Raw genomic sequence first — 18,309 nt, 5'->3', positions numbered from 1 at the left:
CACACAGAGAGCACCGAGGACAAGCAAGGTGACTAGACCTGGGGACAGTGAAGGGGATAGGACACAACTGCAGGGAGTGAGAAGGCCTGGACTGGGAAGGGCCTGGAAATGGCCCCAGTGTAACCAGAGGGGCCGGGAGAGGGAGCGGGTCTGATTAGGGAAGGCTGGAGAGGGGGTCTGTCCTGAATGATGCTGAGGTTGTGTCCCCAAACCAAACACACGTCTGAAGGCACAAGCTCAGCCTTCACAGCAGTGTCCAGCCATCACCCCTTGGAACTAACAGGCTGTCCTTACAGCCAAGAATAACACACAGTCGCAGTGTTCCATCTCTGAAGCATTTATTAGATCTGCTGCTTTCTGAGGACAGAGAACTCTCTAGGTCAGTGTCCCTGCCCTTGGGGACTCACAGCCCTGTCTCCTGAGCAGAGTGAGAAGCAGCTCAGTACTTGTCAGGCAGGCCAGCAGGTCTGAAGTGGTCGGGGTCTTTGCCACTCCGGCCCCATTCGTTGGCAAACTGGTCGGCCTTCGAGTCCTCCCGTACCTGGTCCCTGGTCATACCCTTAAACAGAGGGTCTGTGATTCCCTGAATCGTCTCTCTGGCGTTACTGGAAAGGAGGAGGGCGGGGAGGGGATTAATCCAGGACTATGAGCCACAGCCCCACCCTCCCCATCTCTCCTGTTTGCAAGGGATCAATGACTCTGAGAGGAGCCAAGGAAAGAGGGGCTACAACCCTGTGGTCTCCAGGCACTACCACCTCAGCCCCTCTAGTCCCCTGTATGTTGGGTGAACAGCACCCATAGGGGGAGGGTTGAGAATCTCCTGTCTCACCAGCCTTGCTCTGCTCTTCAACCACTCAGACCTCACCCTGGGCACAGAGCAGGAGGGTGTTTAATAGTAGGAGGGCCCACAACCCTACTGGAAAGTTCTCCAGGGCTTGGCCCCTCCAGGTTATCCTAGGCAGCCAAGCTCTGCTCACCCATCCCTGCATCCCCAGGGACCCTGGTACCTGATCACTTCAGCAGCCCAGACACCCCCTGGTCCCCTTTGGGCAGCGTCGTAGTTTCCGCGGGCGTGGAAGTATTTGTCTGCACCTTTGTAGTTGGCTTCTTTCATGTCAGAGTAGGCTCTCCACATGTCCTTAGCCCCTGGAAAGCAAAGCACGTGGAGTAAGGATTATCAGGGGGAGAGAAAACTGTGACACATCTTACAGAAGAATGAACGAATGAAAAATATTCCACTGACTCGGTTTCAGCCTGTGGTCATAGCACCACGGATGCCCTAGGGTGAGAAGAGCATTCCTGATGCCCGTTGCCTGCTCCTGGTACTGGGATGAGAGTCATTGGGGTGGGGAGTGGGAGGGGCTGCAGCTGTGGGACCTGTCTGTCTGATCCCTGTGATGCTATCTCTGTACTGCATCTCAATGAGGGCTCTACCTGATATGTTTAAGGACAGGGGGAGTTATTACAGGACAGGATTCCTCAACAGCATTCTATTGAAATTTGAGACCAGGTACATTGTTGCTGTTCAGGGCTGTCCTGGATATGATAACATGTCTAGCAGCATCCTTGACCTCTCAAACTATTCCCCAGGGTGACAACCGAAAATGCACCCAAACATAACTAAACATCCCCAGGACACAAAGTTGCCCTGGGTCCAGAACCACTGTTGTAGAGGAAGCTGCACAGGATAAGCTCCGGGGCACGTGCGTGGGTGAGTGAGGTGACACGCGAGACAGATTCTGAGAAAGGGCAGACATACAGCTGCTCTGCTCTGACGCCTAAGAAATGTATTCCTGCCTCAGGAAAGGATCGATTGTGACTTGATTCCCCCACCTGTTAGGTGAGGGAACGGAATCCTGAGAACTCTCTAGTGGATGGTACTGATGATTTGGGCTGCTTGAGGAAGCGGGTCTTTTCCTCAGTCTGGCTGCACTTTCCAGTAATCTGGGGAGACACTGAAAGTCCCCTGGGCCCTCGCAGCCCAAGCCAATCACCTCCCCATCTCTGGGCTGGCCTCAGGCAGCAGCAGTTTGCCTGGCTCCCCAGGTGACTCCAAGCTGCAGCCCAGATTGACCAGCCCCCGTCTTTAGGAAGTGGTGCTGGGAGAAGTCTACTCGGTGAGAGCCTTGGCCTCAAGCACAGCTGGGTGCCCACCTCTGTCCTGCCACCTGCTGACGGGCACTCAGTCCCTGGGCGACGGACTCTGCTGCTCTAAGCTCGGTTTTCTCCGCTTCAGGTGGAGGAAGATGCGCCCTCACAGAGGTTTGCTGCAGGTGAGGAGGTGACCAGCTGTCCCGGCTTGACCAGAACTGCCCCTGTCTTCCTGGAACTACCTCAGTTAGTGCTGCTAGTGTCCTGGAAAACTCCCCAGACACGGGCAGAGAAGCAAAGTGGGTCACTTTGATTTGTGTGAAAGGGCTGAGTTCCTGGTGGAGGCTTTCACATGATATTAGGTTCCCACACACACACCCCTTTATTTCTTGTAAGTTTAACAGCTAGGAAAGGGTAGGAAACAGACTAAAGCAGGGACGGTGTCACTGAGTATCGGAAGCACAAACAAGGTGCTCTGAATTCTCTGAATTATCCACCTAGGAAATGGAAGGAAGGAAGAGAGGAAGGGAGGGAGGGAGGAGTAGGGATGGACAGACAGGAGAGGAGAGCAGGGATCGCTTTCACCCTGCTTCATGCAGTTGGTCTGAGGGAAATTTTGTTCCGTTTCAGACTTGTTTTGTGTCTTCCACTCAAACTCTATTTCAGCTGGAATGATGCTCATTCTTTCTCTAGTACCTGATGGACATAAATCCTGTGCTTTTCAAACTGTCTGAGAAAAGCTCCCCCAACACCTGTCATATTCTACCACACAGGGGAACACCTCCTAGGACCGCAGCTCCAACCCTCAGGGGTGTTTAGGGTGAAGCCTAGAGGCCCAAGGATGCCATTGCCCCTCCATCGGCCTTACCTTCATAAGCCTCACCAAGGAAGGAAAGGAATAGGCTGTGGCCTCCCAGCACCAAGGAGCAGAGAATGAGGCCTGTGAAGAGCTTCATTGTGCTGAAAGGAAAGGAGAGGGTCAGGGAGACATGGACAAGACTCTCACCCCTCTCTGCTTTGGGGTTTGTATGTCAAGGAGAGCATGGCTGTTCATTTCCGCTAGACTCTCAGTGGTCCTGCTAGGAAACACATTGAGGGCAGCCTCAAGCCCTCAATTCTGAACCCACCAACCCTGAACCCAGACTGTCTAAGAGGTCACCCAGATGGCTTTGATGGAAGAAGAGGACAGTTGGGTCCAAGCTGTGTCTTACTAAAGCAGCCTGTCATTAATCAAAAAGCATTTCCCATGCACCACTCTGCCAGCACTGACCACATTTAGGAGGAAGAGAAATCAGAAAAATTATGTTTTAAAGTAAGAGTTTTCAAAGAATGGCTCCTTGAAGTGGTTCCTCACCTGATCCCCGGTGGAGGAGAGCTGCTGGTCCCTGCCTGCTGCGGAGAGGTGGCTGTATTTATACTGAGCCATCTTTGGGAGAGTCATGGGGTGAGGAGAACAGCTGGTCTGGTGCCCAGGGAGAGTCCCTGCAGGTCATTTCTCCTACACCTCTGCAAAGGGTGACTTACCGGACACCGATGGCTGTCCTCATCCACAGGTCATTTCCCCGGTTGTGCAAGCCTGAGGAAATGAGGGAGGCCTGATCTGCCTGGTGGCCACTGTCCGGAAGACCACTGTCCTGTCAGCAGTGGAGGGGCTGAGGTGTGGCCACCTGGGCTGTGTGGTGCTCCATGATGGCGGCCTCTAGGCTGCTGGAAGGTGTGTGGTTAGGGATGACTCCTCCAGCCTGGACCTTGCTTTCCTGGTCATTTCCTCAGGATGGTCCCTGCTAGAAACTAAATCCTTTGAGTTCATGTCCGAAGCCCTTGAGCTTCAAAACCGACAGACCAGCCCCAGGGAACCGCATGTGTGCCTGAGTGCTCCGTGTGCCAGCCTCAGGGCACAGAAAGCCCTCTCAGTCTCCCAGCCATGCCTTTCATAACGGTCAACACTTACGAATGATTTTTTAAAAAGAAGCATAATAAAATAAGAGAACCTTTTCGACTTGATAAAGGTTAAGTCAATAATCTATAGCAGCAGTTGTCACACTGTATTCTCTGCAAACCTGAGGATCTCTTACGACCCTTTCAGGGGGAGTCTATGATATCAGAACTATTTTCACAGTAATATTCAACAGTAATATTCTTTTCCTTTTTCATTCTCATTTTTTCATGAATGTACTGGGTGTGAAAGGTTTATTGATACAGTTTTAGATTTCTGCATTCAACTGACTTTTAAGAAACTACCACTTGTCAAGTTTTGGTATCATATCAAAGAAGAGCCTGAATTATCTTAAAACTGTGTTAAAATGCTCTACCCTTTTCCATCTATGTTTCTATGTAAGGTTAAATTTTTTTCACCTTACTCGGGTTCATGCTGCTGCTGCTGCTGCTAAGTCGCATCAGTAGTGCCCGACTCTGTGCGACCCCATAGACGGCAGCCCACCAGGCTCCACCGTCCCTGGGATTCTCCAGGCAAGAACACTGGAGTGGGTTGCCATTTCCTTCTCCAATGCATGAAAGTGAAGTTGCTCAGTCATGTCTGACTCAGCGACCCCATGGACTGAAGCCCACCAGGCTCCTCTGTCCATGGGATTTTCCAGGCAAGAGTACTGGAGTGGGTTGCCATTGCCTTCTCCAAACTTGGGTTCATACTTCAACTCAAATAATGTGTTATGACTGATTGAGTGCAGGGTCAGATGTGGGAACCCAGCTATCTTTGATTAAGTCAGATATTTAAAAAATTTTTTTTAATGTAAACTTATTATATTTGTTATTTTTTTTTGTTTTAGAAAGAGATTATTTTCATTAAAATATATTATTTATGTTAACATAATGGATTTATTATTATCTTTATTTATTTGACCATTTATTAGACACTCTGCAAAGAGTTTTTCATAATTAACTCAGTCATCATATTATATCATAATATCATGAAGGATATATTATTGTGTTTCAATATTCTTTAACATTTTTTTCATTCTAGTGTGATAAATCCTGAGTCTCCATAAATAAAAGTTCTTTGAGGTCCTCAATAATTTTTAAGTGTATGATGGGATCCTGAGGCCAAACAGTTTGAGAATCATTGCTGCTGCTAAGTCACTTCAGTCGTGTCCGACTCTGTGTGACCCCATAGACGGCAGCCCACCAGGCTCCCCCGTCCCTGGGATTCTCCAGGCAAGAACACTGGAGTGGGTTGCCATTTCCTTCTCCAATGTGTGAAAGTGAAAAGTGAAAGTGAAGTCACTCGGTCATGTCTGATTCATAGCGACCCCATGGACTGCAGCCCACCAGGCTCCTCCGTCCATGGGGTTTTCTAGGCAAGAGTACTGGAGTGGCTTGCCATTGCCTTCTCCGAGAATCATTGCTCTACAGCAAATATTATGTGTAAAAAAGAAACTTCAGGTGCATTCTCAAGAAGGCCAAGGATAAGACATGGATTCCTCTTCAGATCAACTAGTTTCACATTCTCCTGGAGGACATGCCCACTGCTAAGACAAGAAACAGGAGGAGGGTAAGAAATGGAAGAGATAAAATGAAACCATCATTATATCAAGATGATACAATCTTTTACATAGAAAATCCGTCAGAATAAAGTGGGCAGAGGAGGCTGGTGGGCTACAGTCCATGGGGCTGCAAAGACTCGAACATGACTGAGCACATGTGCACAATAAAGCCTTTAAGAGAATTCAGTGAGATTACCGTGTTTCACATAAAAAATCAATTGTATTTCTCTACACTAATTTTTAACAGCTAAAAATTACAACACAAAATAGCATCAAAGCATTAACTATCTAGGGAAAAAGCTTTAAAAATACACGAATATTTACAGAACAAATTTAAGTTTGTTAAGGGATAAAAAGTGGGGATGTGGGAATGTCATGTTCATGGAGAGGATGTTAGCAAAGATGTCAGTTCTCCTTGGATTAATTTATAAATTCAGTTCAGTGCTAATCAAAAATTCCCAGTGGAATTTTTTAGGAACCCAACAGATTTATTCTTTATGAATGAATGAAGGGAAAATAATGATGTCAATTGGGTACATGCCTTAGTCTCTGAGTTGCATGAGCTTGAGATTTACCCCAAGTGGGGAGACAATTCTGAATGCTGTGTCTATGTCTTTAGGTCAGAGGGCATTCCTGGGGCCATGAGAACTGAGAGCTGTTTGCAGTACCACTTATGTTCAAAACAGGCATCAGGGAACGGGATCCACACAGCTTTAAAGATCCTTCTCACCCGGGGTCTAGATGAAATAATTTCTCAGTAAGTAATGGGTGCCCACGGAGCAGTGTGTGTACTATCCCCTTCCTCACCATCCTCTGGGGAATGTTAAAATGGTGTTAAAATCACCTGGGGATGATTCGTGAGAGATGGGACAGAGAAGGTGAGGACCCAGTGGGCATCGTCTCATCCTCCCGGCACCAGTGCGAGCAGCGTGGCCAGCGCTCTGTGGTGTCCAGGAGCAGGTTTGTTACTTAAGGTAGGGAGCAGGCCAGGGAAAGAGGAGTGTGAATAGTGAATGGAACACATTGGGGAGTGAAAGTTTCCCTGGGATGGATACAAGCAGGTGGTGGAGGAGTTAGACAGTGTACTGTCTGGGTTGTGATTGTGGAGTGGCAGGCTGGGGGCAAAAATGTGTAAAAGTTGAGAAAAGAGGAGGCACTTGTACTTGACTGCTGAGAACTCTAGAACATAGTAGAACCTGCCATGGAGAGGTCACTAGATTCTTGACCACTCTGCAGAGGAGGAAGAATAGACTGCTGGGTTGATTGAGACTGGAGACAGTTAGGTCAAGGAAGCGAGATTCCAGGGATTTATAACATGATAAAGCAAGCCAGCCAAGGCTCCAACATCCACTGGCAAAGGCCTCATACAGCCTGGCTCATTTGACAGCAGCAGAAGGCCTGAGTCATTCCAAGCATGCCTCAGAAGTTGTGTTAATTGCATTATTCTGTTCTGTATCTGTGTTTTTGATGCTTTCACAGTCTGGGGACACCCTGCCCCTGGAGGGACTGCTTCTTCCAGAGGTAGCCAATTCTTAGAGATCAGTAAAGTAACCTGTGATAGTAAACTAACCTGTGAGTGAACCTTTTCTAGAGAAACCAACCAAGTCAGTCATACCTCAACCATGTCCTTTAAGGGGCTCTCACACTCTGGGCCTCTATCCAACTGCCCTAATTGCTCCAGAGCCAGGCACTAGACAACGAGGAACCAGCCTCTATGCCAAAAGCCAGCTGGAAGTGTTCAAACTGGTTAACCCTGCTCATCCTGCTTCACTGTTCTTTCCACAGAAACCACAATAAAGGCATTTGCTCATGTTTTCCCCCACTTTTTCTGTCCCCTGACTTCTGGGTGCTTTGTCATGTGGTCACCCTCTTCCCACCTGGCTTGGTGTGCCCCCTTCTTCAGGGATCTGTAACAAACTCTTTTTAGTGGCAGCTGCTTTCTAATATGTCAGCCTTACCATACTCAAATATTCATTGGAAGGACTGCTCCTGAAGCTGAAGCTCCAATACTTTGGCCACCTGATGCAAAGAGCCAACTCATTAGAAAAGATCCTGATGCTGGAAAAGATTGAAGTCAGGAGGAGAAGGGGATGACAGAGGATGAGATGGTTGGATGGCATCACTGACTCAATGGACATGAGTTTGAGCAAACTCCGGGAGATGGTGAAGGACAGGGAAGCCTGACATGCTGCAGTCCATGGGATTGCAAAGAGTTGGACATGACTGAACAACAAATTCAGACTTAAATTGAAGAAACTAGGGAAAACCACTAGACCATTCAGATACGACCTAAATCCAATCCCTTATGATTATACACTGGAAGTGAGAAATAGATTTAAGGGACTAGATCTGACAGATAGAGTGCCTGATGAACTATGGATGGAGGTTCATGACATTGTACAGGAGACAGGGACCAAGACCATCCCCATGGAAAAGAAATGCAAAAAAGCAAAATGGCTGTCTGAGGAGGCCTTACAAATAGCTGTGAAAAGAAGAGAAGCGAAAAGCAAAGGAGAAAAGGAAAGATATAAGCATCTGAACGCAGAGTTCCAAAGAATAGCAAGGAGAGGTAAGAAAGCCTTCCTCAGCGATCAATGCAAAGACATAGAGGAAAACAACAGAATAGAAAGATAAGAGATCTCTTCAAGAAAATTAGAGATACCAAGGGAACATTTCATGCAAAGATGGGCTCGATAAAGGACAGAAATGGTGCGGACCTAACAGAAGCAGAAGATATTAAGAAGAGGTTGCAAGAATACACAGAAGAACTGTACAAAAAAGATCTTCACGACCATGATAATCATGATGGTGTGATCATTCACCTAGAGCCAGACATCTTGGAATGTGAAGTCAAGTGGGCCTTAGAAAGCATCACTACGAACAAAGCTAGTGGAGGTGATGGAGTTCCAGTTGAGCTATTTCAAATCCTGAAAGATGATGCTGTGAAAGTGCTGCACTCAATATGCCAGCAAATTTGGAAAACTCAGCAGTGGCCACAGGACTGGAAAAGGTCAGTTTTCATTCCAATCCCAAAGAAAGGCAATGCCAAAGAATGCTTAAACTACTGCACAGTTGCACTCATCTCACACGCTAGTAAAGTCATGCTCAAAATTCTCCAAGCCAGGCTTCAGCAATACGTGAATTGTGAACTTCCAGTTGTTCAAGCTGGTTTTAGAAAAGGTAGAGGAACCAGAGATCAACTTGCCAGCATCCACTGGATCATGGAGAAAGCAAGAGAGTTCCAGAAAAACATCTATTTCTGCTTCATTGACTATGCCAAAGCCTTTGACTGTGTGGATCACAATAAACTGTGGAACATTCTGAAAGAGATGGGAATACCAGACCACCTGACCTGCCTCTTGAGAAACATGTATGCAGGTCAGGAAGCAACAGTTAGAACTGGACGTGGAACAACAGGCTGGTTCCAAATAGGAAAAGGAGTACGTCAAGGCTGTATATTGTCACCATGCTTATTTAGCTTATATGCAGAGTACATCATGAGGAACACTGGGCTGGAAGAAGCACAAGCTGGAATCAAGATTGCTGGGAGAAATATCAATAACCTCAGATATGCAGATGACACTACCCTTATGGCAGAAACTGAAGAGGAACTAAAAAGCCTCTTGATGAAAGTGAAAGAGGAGAGTGGAAAAAGTTGGTTTAAAGCTCAACATTCAGAAAACAAAGATCATGGCATCCGGTCCCATCACTTCATGGGAAATAGACGGAGAAACAGTGGAAACAGTGTCAGACTTTATTTTTGGGGGCTCCAAAATCACTGCGGGTGCTGATTGCAGCCATGAAATTAAAAGACAGTTACTCCTTGGAAGGAAAGTTATGACCAACCTAGATAGCATATTAAAAAACAGAGACATTATTTTGCCAACCAAGGTCCGTCTAGTCAAGGCTATGGTTTTTCCAGTGGTCATGTATGGATGTGAGAGTTGGACTGTGAAGAAAGCTGAGTGCCAAAGAATTGATGCTTTTGAAGTGTGGTGCTGGAGAAGACTCTTGAGAGTCCCTTGGACTGCAAGGAGATCCAACCAGTCCATTCTAAAGGAGATCAGTCCTGGGTGTTCATTGGAAGGACTGATGCTAAAGCTGAAACTCCAATACTTTGGCCACCTCATGTGAAGAGTTGACTCACTGGAAAAGACTCTGATGCTGGGAGGGACTGGGGGCAGGAGGAGAAGGGGATGACAGAGAATGAGATAGCTGGATGGCATCACCAACTCGATGGACATGAATTTGTGTGAACTCCGGGAGTTGTTGATGGACAGGGAGGCCTGGCGTGCTGTGATTCATGGGGTTGCAAAGAGTCGGACACGACTGAGCGACTGAACTGAAATGAACTGAACTGAACAACAATAAACCATACCTGAATAATAATAATAAAACCTATGTTTTAAAACAAAAAACTTACTGTTACAAGTATTTCAGGCAGGAAAAAGAGCCTAAATGTTGAAAATAGGAAAAAAAGAAAAGAAATAACATGAAAATACCCTGCACACATCATCAGTGGGAAGGGAAACCTCTTGAGTCAGCCAGGCAGGAATCCTGGTTGAAAGAGAGTGAGATGTTAGCCCTGAGGCCTTAAAGGAATTCAGGTCTCACTGGAGATGGAAGGGGGTTAGGGTGAAGGTCTGAGCAAACACAAAGTATTTCCTTGCCTCATTGATGATTCCCTGTCTGTCTGAGGAATCCCACAGGATTAGAGGTGGGGAAAGGGACAGTCCTAGGGGAAGTTGGGAACCAGATTTGGCAGATGCTGGAGCCAGCTGGACCACAGGAAGCCATGGGCTGTTTCTCCTTGATCTTGAGACCCTCTCACTTGTCCAAATGTTGCTAATTTCAGGCCTTTCTGAACTGTACATATCCTGGAGTTGGGCACCTCTGTGTGCCAAGAAGGGCAGGTATGCCAAGCAGAAACTCACGTCATCGTTATCGCTTGTCTTTCTTTGAGTGACACCTGTCCCAGCTTCTCTTCTGACCTGGAGTCTCCTTGCTGCAAGTTCGCCATCCCTGGGAGTAGCTGTTGGCTAGTTTGAACACTTTCAGCTGACTCTTGGCATAGGGACTGGTTCTTGGCGTAGGAGTCTGGAGCTCCTGAATCAGGCTGGGGACTTCGGAAAAGTGGGGGCTCTACTTTGGGCACTGTGCCCATCTAGCAAGTCTACCGAGCATGCGCTACTGGGGGTCTGGAAAGACACTTTGCGCAAGAGAGATGTGAGTCTCTGTTTAGGCTGAGAATCGACTAGGTTCAAAGTAAGCTGGAAGGCCAATCACTTGGAACCAGATGTACTTTTTTGTTTACTGAACCACTGTGTTGTAAATCATGTTTCTCAGAAGAAAGATTAAGGGAAACCAGGGAGTTCCAGGATGTTTAAGACACAGGGAGCTAAACAAGCACTCTAATCAGATTGTAGCAGATCCTTTCTGTAAATGTAAAACTTCGATTTTGTTCAATCATAAGCAGTATATGTCACGTTAGATTTTCCTGCCAATGAATAGAGAAGGGAAAGGAGTCTCTTTTTGAAATAACATTTTATTGTTCATCTAGAATTCAAACTTTTTCTATTTTATAAAATTGAAAAACATGCTTAATAGTCTAGATATTTGAAGAGACTAACAAGTACAGAAGGTTTAATATGATTCATAAGATATACCTAGTGTTAAACACTTGAAATTGAAACTAAAAATAAGATGAATTATCGGGACTTAAAAAATTTCCCTTCTCATTACTTATGTGTGAAATCTAAAACATGACACAAATGAATTTATTTACAAAATATAAATAGACTCACAGATATAGAAAAGAAACCTGGTTACCAAAGGAGAAAGGCGGGTGGGGGGGAGGGATAAATTAAGAGTTTGGGATTAGCAGATACACACTACTATATTTGGGGTTTCCCTGTTGGTTCAGTGGTAAGGAATTTGCCTGCCAATTCAGGAGACGTGGGTTTGATCCCTGGGTCAGGAAGATCCCCTGGAGAAGGAAACGGCAACCCACTCCAGAATAATTGCTTGGGGAGTCCCATGGACGGAGGAGCCTGGAGGTGTATAGTCCACGAGGTAGCAGAGTTGGACATAATTTGGTGAATAAACAACAATAACTACTATTATATATAAAATAAACAACAAGGTCCTCCTGTATAGCACAGGGAACCATATTCAATAAACCATAATGGAAAAGAATACAAAAAAGAATGTATATGTATGCACACAAATATATATATATATATGTATATAACTGAATCATGTTGCTATATATCAGAAATTAATGCAATATTGTAAATCAACTCTACTTCAATAAAAACAACAGCAACAAAATTTCCCCTCCCCAAATGAGTTCGTTTCACCAATACTGCAAATTCCATAAGAGATTTGGGGTTTTGAATTGTTGGAAACTCAGTACTCCCTTTTGCAAGTGTTTGAAAAGAAAGAAAATAAAGTATCTTAAAACACAATCAGAGACACTTTTGTACGTTGTATGTTGAGAGACAGCTTCAGTTGCTGACTCTTAGCATGGCCTGTTGCTGACGCTGGGCTGGTGACATAATCCCAGCATGCTCCTTTATCTTGACCCATTCCATCAGTTAGAGTCCAGGAGGCTTCAGAAGAGCAATAGCCTCAGCCAGCAGCAGCCTTTGGGGGAAGAGTCTCAGAATTAGGTACAGACAGGTTCAAATGGGAAGTTCCTGGTGCCTGGAAAAGGCAGATTCTATGCTAGTAGGAATGTGTTCTCTCTTCATGAGAGTTTGTGGGCTTGGCAAGAAGGGACGCACACCAAACAGAATTAGGAGTCCATATCCTTAATTAAATCGGTGATCTTTTTACATGTGTAATGGAAGAAAATAATTTCCCCCATCTTCCCTGCTTCAGTAATGGACAGCCCGCTGGCTGGAGGAAATAAAGGAGCAGGAAACCTCTGACAGCTGAGCTCTTTCTCATTTTATGAATTTTAAGGTGGACAGGATGGGAACGAGTCATGAAGGTAGCATCTGAGGACAGTTGTTCCTTGGGAGGAGATAATCTTATGGGGATTAGTGACACCTTGCCTTCTCTTTTCTTTCACTATACTTTTTGTGCATAGTCTTTCCCTTTTATTAATTGGAATCTAACTGATTTTATCATCAAATAAACAAGGGCTTTCTCTCTATGCATGTATAATCATTTCCCCCAATTACAAGTCTCATTTTCATGAAGGCATAGCCTGGATCTGGTTATTTCTTATCCCCTCTCACTGCAACATGTGCCCAACATCTAGGGTAGTGGCTGTTGCATTGAAGGTTGGATGAATGAAAAAAAGAATGAACATTTCGTTGTAGAAATTCTAAAAACCTAGAATAAGATGAACATTTACCGGAGATCAATCCTGGATGTTCATTGGAGGGACTGATGCTAAAGCTGAAACTGCAATACTTTGGCCACCTCATGAGACGAGTTGACTCACTGGAAAAGACTCTGATGCTGGGAAAGGTTGGGGGCGGGAGGAGAAGGGGACGACCGAGAATGAGATGGCTGGATGGCATCACCGACTCTGTGGACGTGGGTTTGAGTGTACTCCGGGAGTTGGTGATGGACAGGGAGGCCTGGCGTGCTGTGATTCATGGGGTCGCGGAGAGTCGGACACGACTGAGCGAATGAACTGAACTGAACTGAACTGAAGAAACAGATATTGTTTGATGTGAAAATTCCTAGGTTCTGTTTCACACTGAGAGAATGTCTTTTAACAAACATGGGATCATATTCTATTTCACTTTTCCCCCCTTAGATGTTAATTATACTTCTCCAGGTCAGTAAATGCTCTTCCACAGTATGAGTATCTGACAGAGCAGAAGTCATTCTAGGTGTGCCCAAATCCAGGGCTTGGCTCTTTTTTTAAAAATTTATTTATTTTTAATTGGATGCTAATTACTTTACAATATTGTATTGGTTTTGCCATACATTGACATGAATCCACCCTGGGTGTACATGTGTTCTCCATCTTGAACCCCCCTCCCACCTCCCTCCCCATCCCATCCCTCTGGGTCATCCCAGTGCACCAGCCCCGAGCAATCTGTATCATGCATCGAACTTGGACTGGCGATTCGTTTCACATATGATAATATACATGTTTCAATGTCATTTCCCCAAATCATCCCACCCTCGCCCTCTCCCACAGAGTCCAAGAGTCTGTTCTTGGCTCTTAATGCTACTTCCAAGCCCAGGTGGCTGGGTTTTAGAGTCTGTGATGGGAACTTGGTGTCACAATCTCTACTGGGAAGGTATACTGGTGTTTTGTAATGAGACTTTCTATCAGAGATAAGCATGGGAAATGGAAGGGGCAAAGTTCTGGTTTCTACTGTCTGAAGCTGAGGTTGCTGTGTCCAGTGGTGTTCTCCCAAACCAAATCATCCAGCCTGGAATTACTGTAACCTATCTTTCATATTTTTAAGAGGTACATCAATTCTCAGAAGACAGCATTGTTCAGGTATGGAGGCAAGGGGCTGGAGTAGAAAGAGCATTGACCGAGGCGTTGTGTGCATCCTTGGTTTTGGTACTTGAGTGAGCCATTTATAGTCTCTAAAGTGTCTCCATAGAAAGAAGTTTGGAAGTGGACTGTTTCTTTTTTTAAAAATTTATTGGAGGATAGTTGATTTACAATGTTGCATTAATTTCAGGTGTACAGTAAAGTGAATCAGTTATACATGTATCTACTCTTTAAAAGATTCTTTCCCCATATAGGTCATTACAGAGTACTGAGATGAGTTCCCTGTGCTATATGTGTGTGTGGGCGGGTGAAGTACCTTTAGTCATGTCTGATGCTTTATGACCCCATGGACTGTAGCCCACTATGCTCCTCTGTCCATGGGATTCTCCAGGCAAGAATACCGGAGTGGGTTGCTGTGCTCTACTCCAGAGGATCTCCCCGACCCAAGGATCGAGCCCACGTCTCTTATGTCTCCTGCATTGGCAGGAGGGTTCTTTACCACGAGCACCACCTGGCAAGCTTATGCTATTAATAGGTCCTTATTAGTTATCTATTTTATAGACAGTAGTCTTTATATGTCAGTCCCAATCTCCCAATTTATCCCTCCTGACCTCTATCCCTGGGCTTCCCTAGTAGCTCAGCTGGTAAAGAATCTGCCTGCAGGGCAGGAGACCCTATTTTGATTCCAAGGTCAGGAAGACCCTCTGGAGAAGGGATAGACTATCCACTCCGGTATTCTTGGGCTACCCTGGTGGCTTAGATAGTAAAGAACCCACCTGCCATGTGGCAGACCTGGCTTCAATCCCTGGGTTGGAAAGATCCCCTGGGGGAGCACATGGCAACCTACTCCAGTATTCTTGTCTGGAGAATCCCACGGAGGGAGGAACCTGGTGGGCTCCAGTCTGTGGGGTCGCAGAGCTGGACACAATTGAACGACTAAGCACGCATGCACCTCTACCCTGTGGTAACCATAAGTTTGTTTTCTACATCTGCAACTTTATTTCTGTTTTGTACATAAATTTATTTGTATGGAAGTGGATTGTTTCTTAATGAGTAAAGGAGAGATGTTCCCAGGAGATCTGGTATACATATGAGAAAGAATGAATTGACTGTGACTCTATAAAAGATGAATTCATAGATAAACAAAGCACCCCTGTCCTAAGGAGAACATTGGGATCCCCTTCCTAGTAATCAGAGATCTCAAAAGGTAGAAACACCTGGCCGATTAGACCTGTGGACACCAAGCTTGAATACTGTGTGTCAGTTTGAAAGACCAGCTTCTTACTTATAAATGTTTCATAGTAAACATGTGTTGGGAGTATACCTTACCTACCCTCACTGATCTCTCTTTTCTATCTTCCTCCTCCGTTGCTCCATTCTCTCTAGAACAATGGTCCCCCATCTTTTTGGCACCAGGGACCAGTTTCATGGAAGACAATTTTTCTGTGAACCAGGGCAGGGTAGTGGTGATTTCAGGATAATTCAAGCATATTACATTTATTGTGCACTTTATTTCTATTTTTATTACATCAGCTCTACCTCAGATGATCAGGCATTAGATCCCAGAGGATGGGGACCCCTGCTCTAGAACTTTTGTTAATAGGAGGAGGGGGAGATCAGAAAGGCATCCCCATTGTTTCATTTTACAGTCCTTTTGGACTTTGGTGGGGGAGTGGTTTCCTACAGGCTCACAGGTATCTGCCTTCCATGGCACGACACCTACATCAGCCCAAAGCAATAAATGATCCTGATCTGCTGTCACTAAACAATTGTCTAAACTGCTGTTTCCTTTATCTCTGTTCTCCTGTCCCTGTTTTCACATCACAAAAACTATTCGCTGCTTGAGCAAAGAGCCTCAGACCTCTTTACACTCTTCCTACCCTTCCTCTGAGCCCTGGGCGAGAAGGCTCTGTGGAGAGTATTCCCCTTTATTTTTGCCTGTTTCCTTTCCCCATTACAAAATCCTGAAACTTGCCTTTCCCATGTCAATTCTGCTTTATTGTCACCTTCTCCCATGGGGCACACCTCCTGCAATCCTGAACAATAGAATGGGAAAGAAGGGGCTCCATCCTTTTTTTTCCTTCACTGTCATTTCCACAGATTTCACACCCATGTTTTTTGGAGTGTTTTCTCCTAAGTCCTAGTCTTTCCTGCTCTCTCTCCAGCCTTACCAATGTTATCTACACCAGTAATTTCCAAAACAGGGAGATTTAACACAGGCACTCCTGAAGTCCACCCCAAACTTGCTAAATCAGAACCTTCAAGATTCTGGCCCGGGAATCTGCATACTTAAAATGCTCACAGGATGCTTCTGAAATAGACAATCCGATTAGCAATGTTTGGGGACAAAGTATGTCTCCGTTATATTTGCTGATAGATCTCATGTCACTCACAATGCCCATTTCTACATATTTGCTGCCAATGCTCTTTAAAAAATATTTATTTATTTTTAATTGATTGATGATTGGTTTGCAATATTGCTTCGATTTCTGTCATTCATCGACATGAATTCACCATAAGTGTACCTATGTCCCCTCCCTCTTGAGTCTTCCTCCCACCTCCTGCCCATCCCCACCCCTCTAGGTTATTACAGAACCCCAGTTTGAGTTCCCTGAGTCATACGGCAAACTCCCATTGGCTATCTATTTACATATGTTGATGTATTTGCTTCTATGCTACTCTCTCCATTTATTTTGCCCTCTCCTTCTTCCCGACTCTTGTCCATAAGTCTGTTCTCTGTGTATGAGCCTCCATTGCTGCTCTGTGAACAGATTCATCAGTACCATCCTTCTAGATTTCATATATATGCGTCAATATATGATATTTGTTTTTCTCTTTCTGACTTACTTCACTCTGTATAATTGGCTCTAGGTTCATCCACCTCATTAGAACTGACTCAAATTATTTTTATTGCTGCCAACACTCTTAATGACATTGATTGTACTAAACCTTCCCACATCCTGAAATCTAAGCTCTTGCTCTTGCTAAAATCCCAATATGCAAATTTCTGGGGGAAAGAATATTCAGATGAAAAGAACCAAGCCCTTAGGGTGAAATGTGCCTGGAGGGCTTAAAGATTAGGGAGACCAATGTGGTGGATGGAGAGAAGCAAGTGAGAGGAGAGACCTAAGTCATGAGATGTGAGTGAGACAGAGCAGAAAGCCATTGCAGGGCTTTGGCTTCAGCTCTGGGTAAAACCGAGATCCTCTTGAGCAGAGAGAGACATGATTTGTCTTGTATTTTAAGTCTGGTTGCTATACTGAGGAACAAGGGTGGAAATATGGAAGCCAGTTAGGGTTTCATCACAAGAATCCAGATGATGGTGCAGAATACTAGGATGAAGCTGGAGAAGTGTTCGCTTTCTGGATATATATTTTGAAAGTAAGTTCAGCCATTCAAGGAGGCTGGGATTTCACTACATATAAACAATGTCCATATTCATCTCTAAATGACTGATCCTATACCATGTGTCATCTGCATATCTGAGGTTATTGATATTTCTCCTGGCAATCTTGATTCCAGCTTGTGCTTCTTCCAGCCCAGTGTTCCTCATGATGTACTCTGCATATAAGTTAAATAAACAGGGTGACAAGATACAACCTTGAAGTACTCCTTTTCCTATTTGGAACCAGTCTGTTGTTCCATGTCCAGTTCTAACTGTTGCTTCCTGACCTGCATACAGGTTTCTCAAGAGGCAGGTCAGGGGGTCTGTTATTCCCACCCTTATGGCAGAAAGTGAAGAGGAACTCAAAGGCCTCTTGATGAAAGTGAAAGAGGAGAGTGAAAAGGTCAGCTTGAAGCTCAACATTCAGAAAACGAAGATCATGGCATCTGGTCCCATCACTTCATGGGAAATAGATGGGGAAACAGTGGAAACAGTGTCAGACTTTATTTTTCTGGGATCCAAAATCACTGCAGATGCTGACTGCAGCCAGGAAATTAAAAGACGCTTACTCCTTGGATGGAAAGTTATGACCAACCTAGATAGTATATTAAAAAGCAGAGACATTACTTTGCCAACTGAGGTCCGTCTAGTCAAGGCTATGGTTTTTCCAGTGGTCAGGTATGGATGTGAGAGTTGGACTGTGAGGAAAGCTGATCGCCGAAGAATTGATGCTTTTGAAGTGTGGTGCTGGAGAAGACTCTTGAGAGTCCCTTGGACTGCGAGGAGATCCAGCCAGTCCATTCTAAAGGAGATCAATCCTGGGTGTTCATTGGAAGGACTGATGCTAAAGCTGAAACTCC

At 45.2% G+C, this 18,309-nt stretch overlaps 1 protein-coding gene across 1 annotated transcript; it reads right to left on the bottom strand.

Moving 5' to 3' along the window:
• Positions 1-321: 321 nt before the first annotated feature.
• Positions 322-3,463, bottom strand: LOC129549001 (serum amyloid A protein). The gene is made up of 4 exons (XM_055416006.2): positions 3,446-3,463; positions 2,960-3,051; positions 1,008-1,146; positions 322-605 (listed from the first exon to the last, which is right to left on the bottom strand). Exons 2-4 carry the CDS (start codon positions 3,045-3,047, stop codon positions 440-442), a joined length of 393 nt encoding a protein of 130 aa, XP_055271981.2. The 5' UTR covers positions 3,048-3,051; positions 3,446-3,463; the 3' UTR covers positions 322-439.
• Between the last annotated feature and the right edge of the window lie 14,846 nt (positions 3,464-18,309).

Source organism: Moschus berezovskii, chromosome 25, assembly GCF_049115385.1.
Source record: "Moschus berezovskii isolate FMDL1 chromosome 25, NW_MosBer_1.0, whole genome shotgun sequence".
Taxonomy (NCBI): domain Eukaryota; kingdom Metazoa; phylum Chordata; class Mammalia; order Artiodactyla; family Moschidae; genus Moschus; species Moschus berezovskii.
This window is presented reverse-complemented; position numbering and strand designations above follow the sequence as displayed.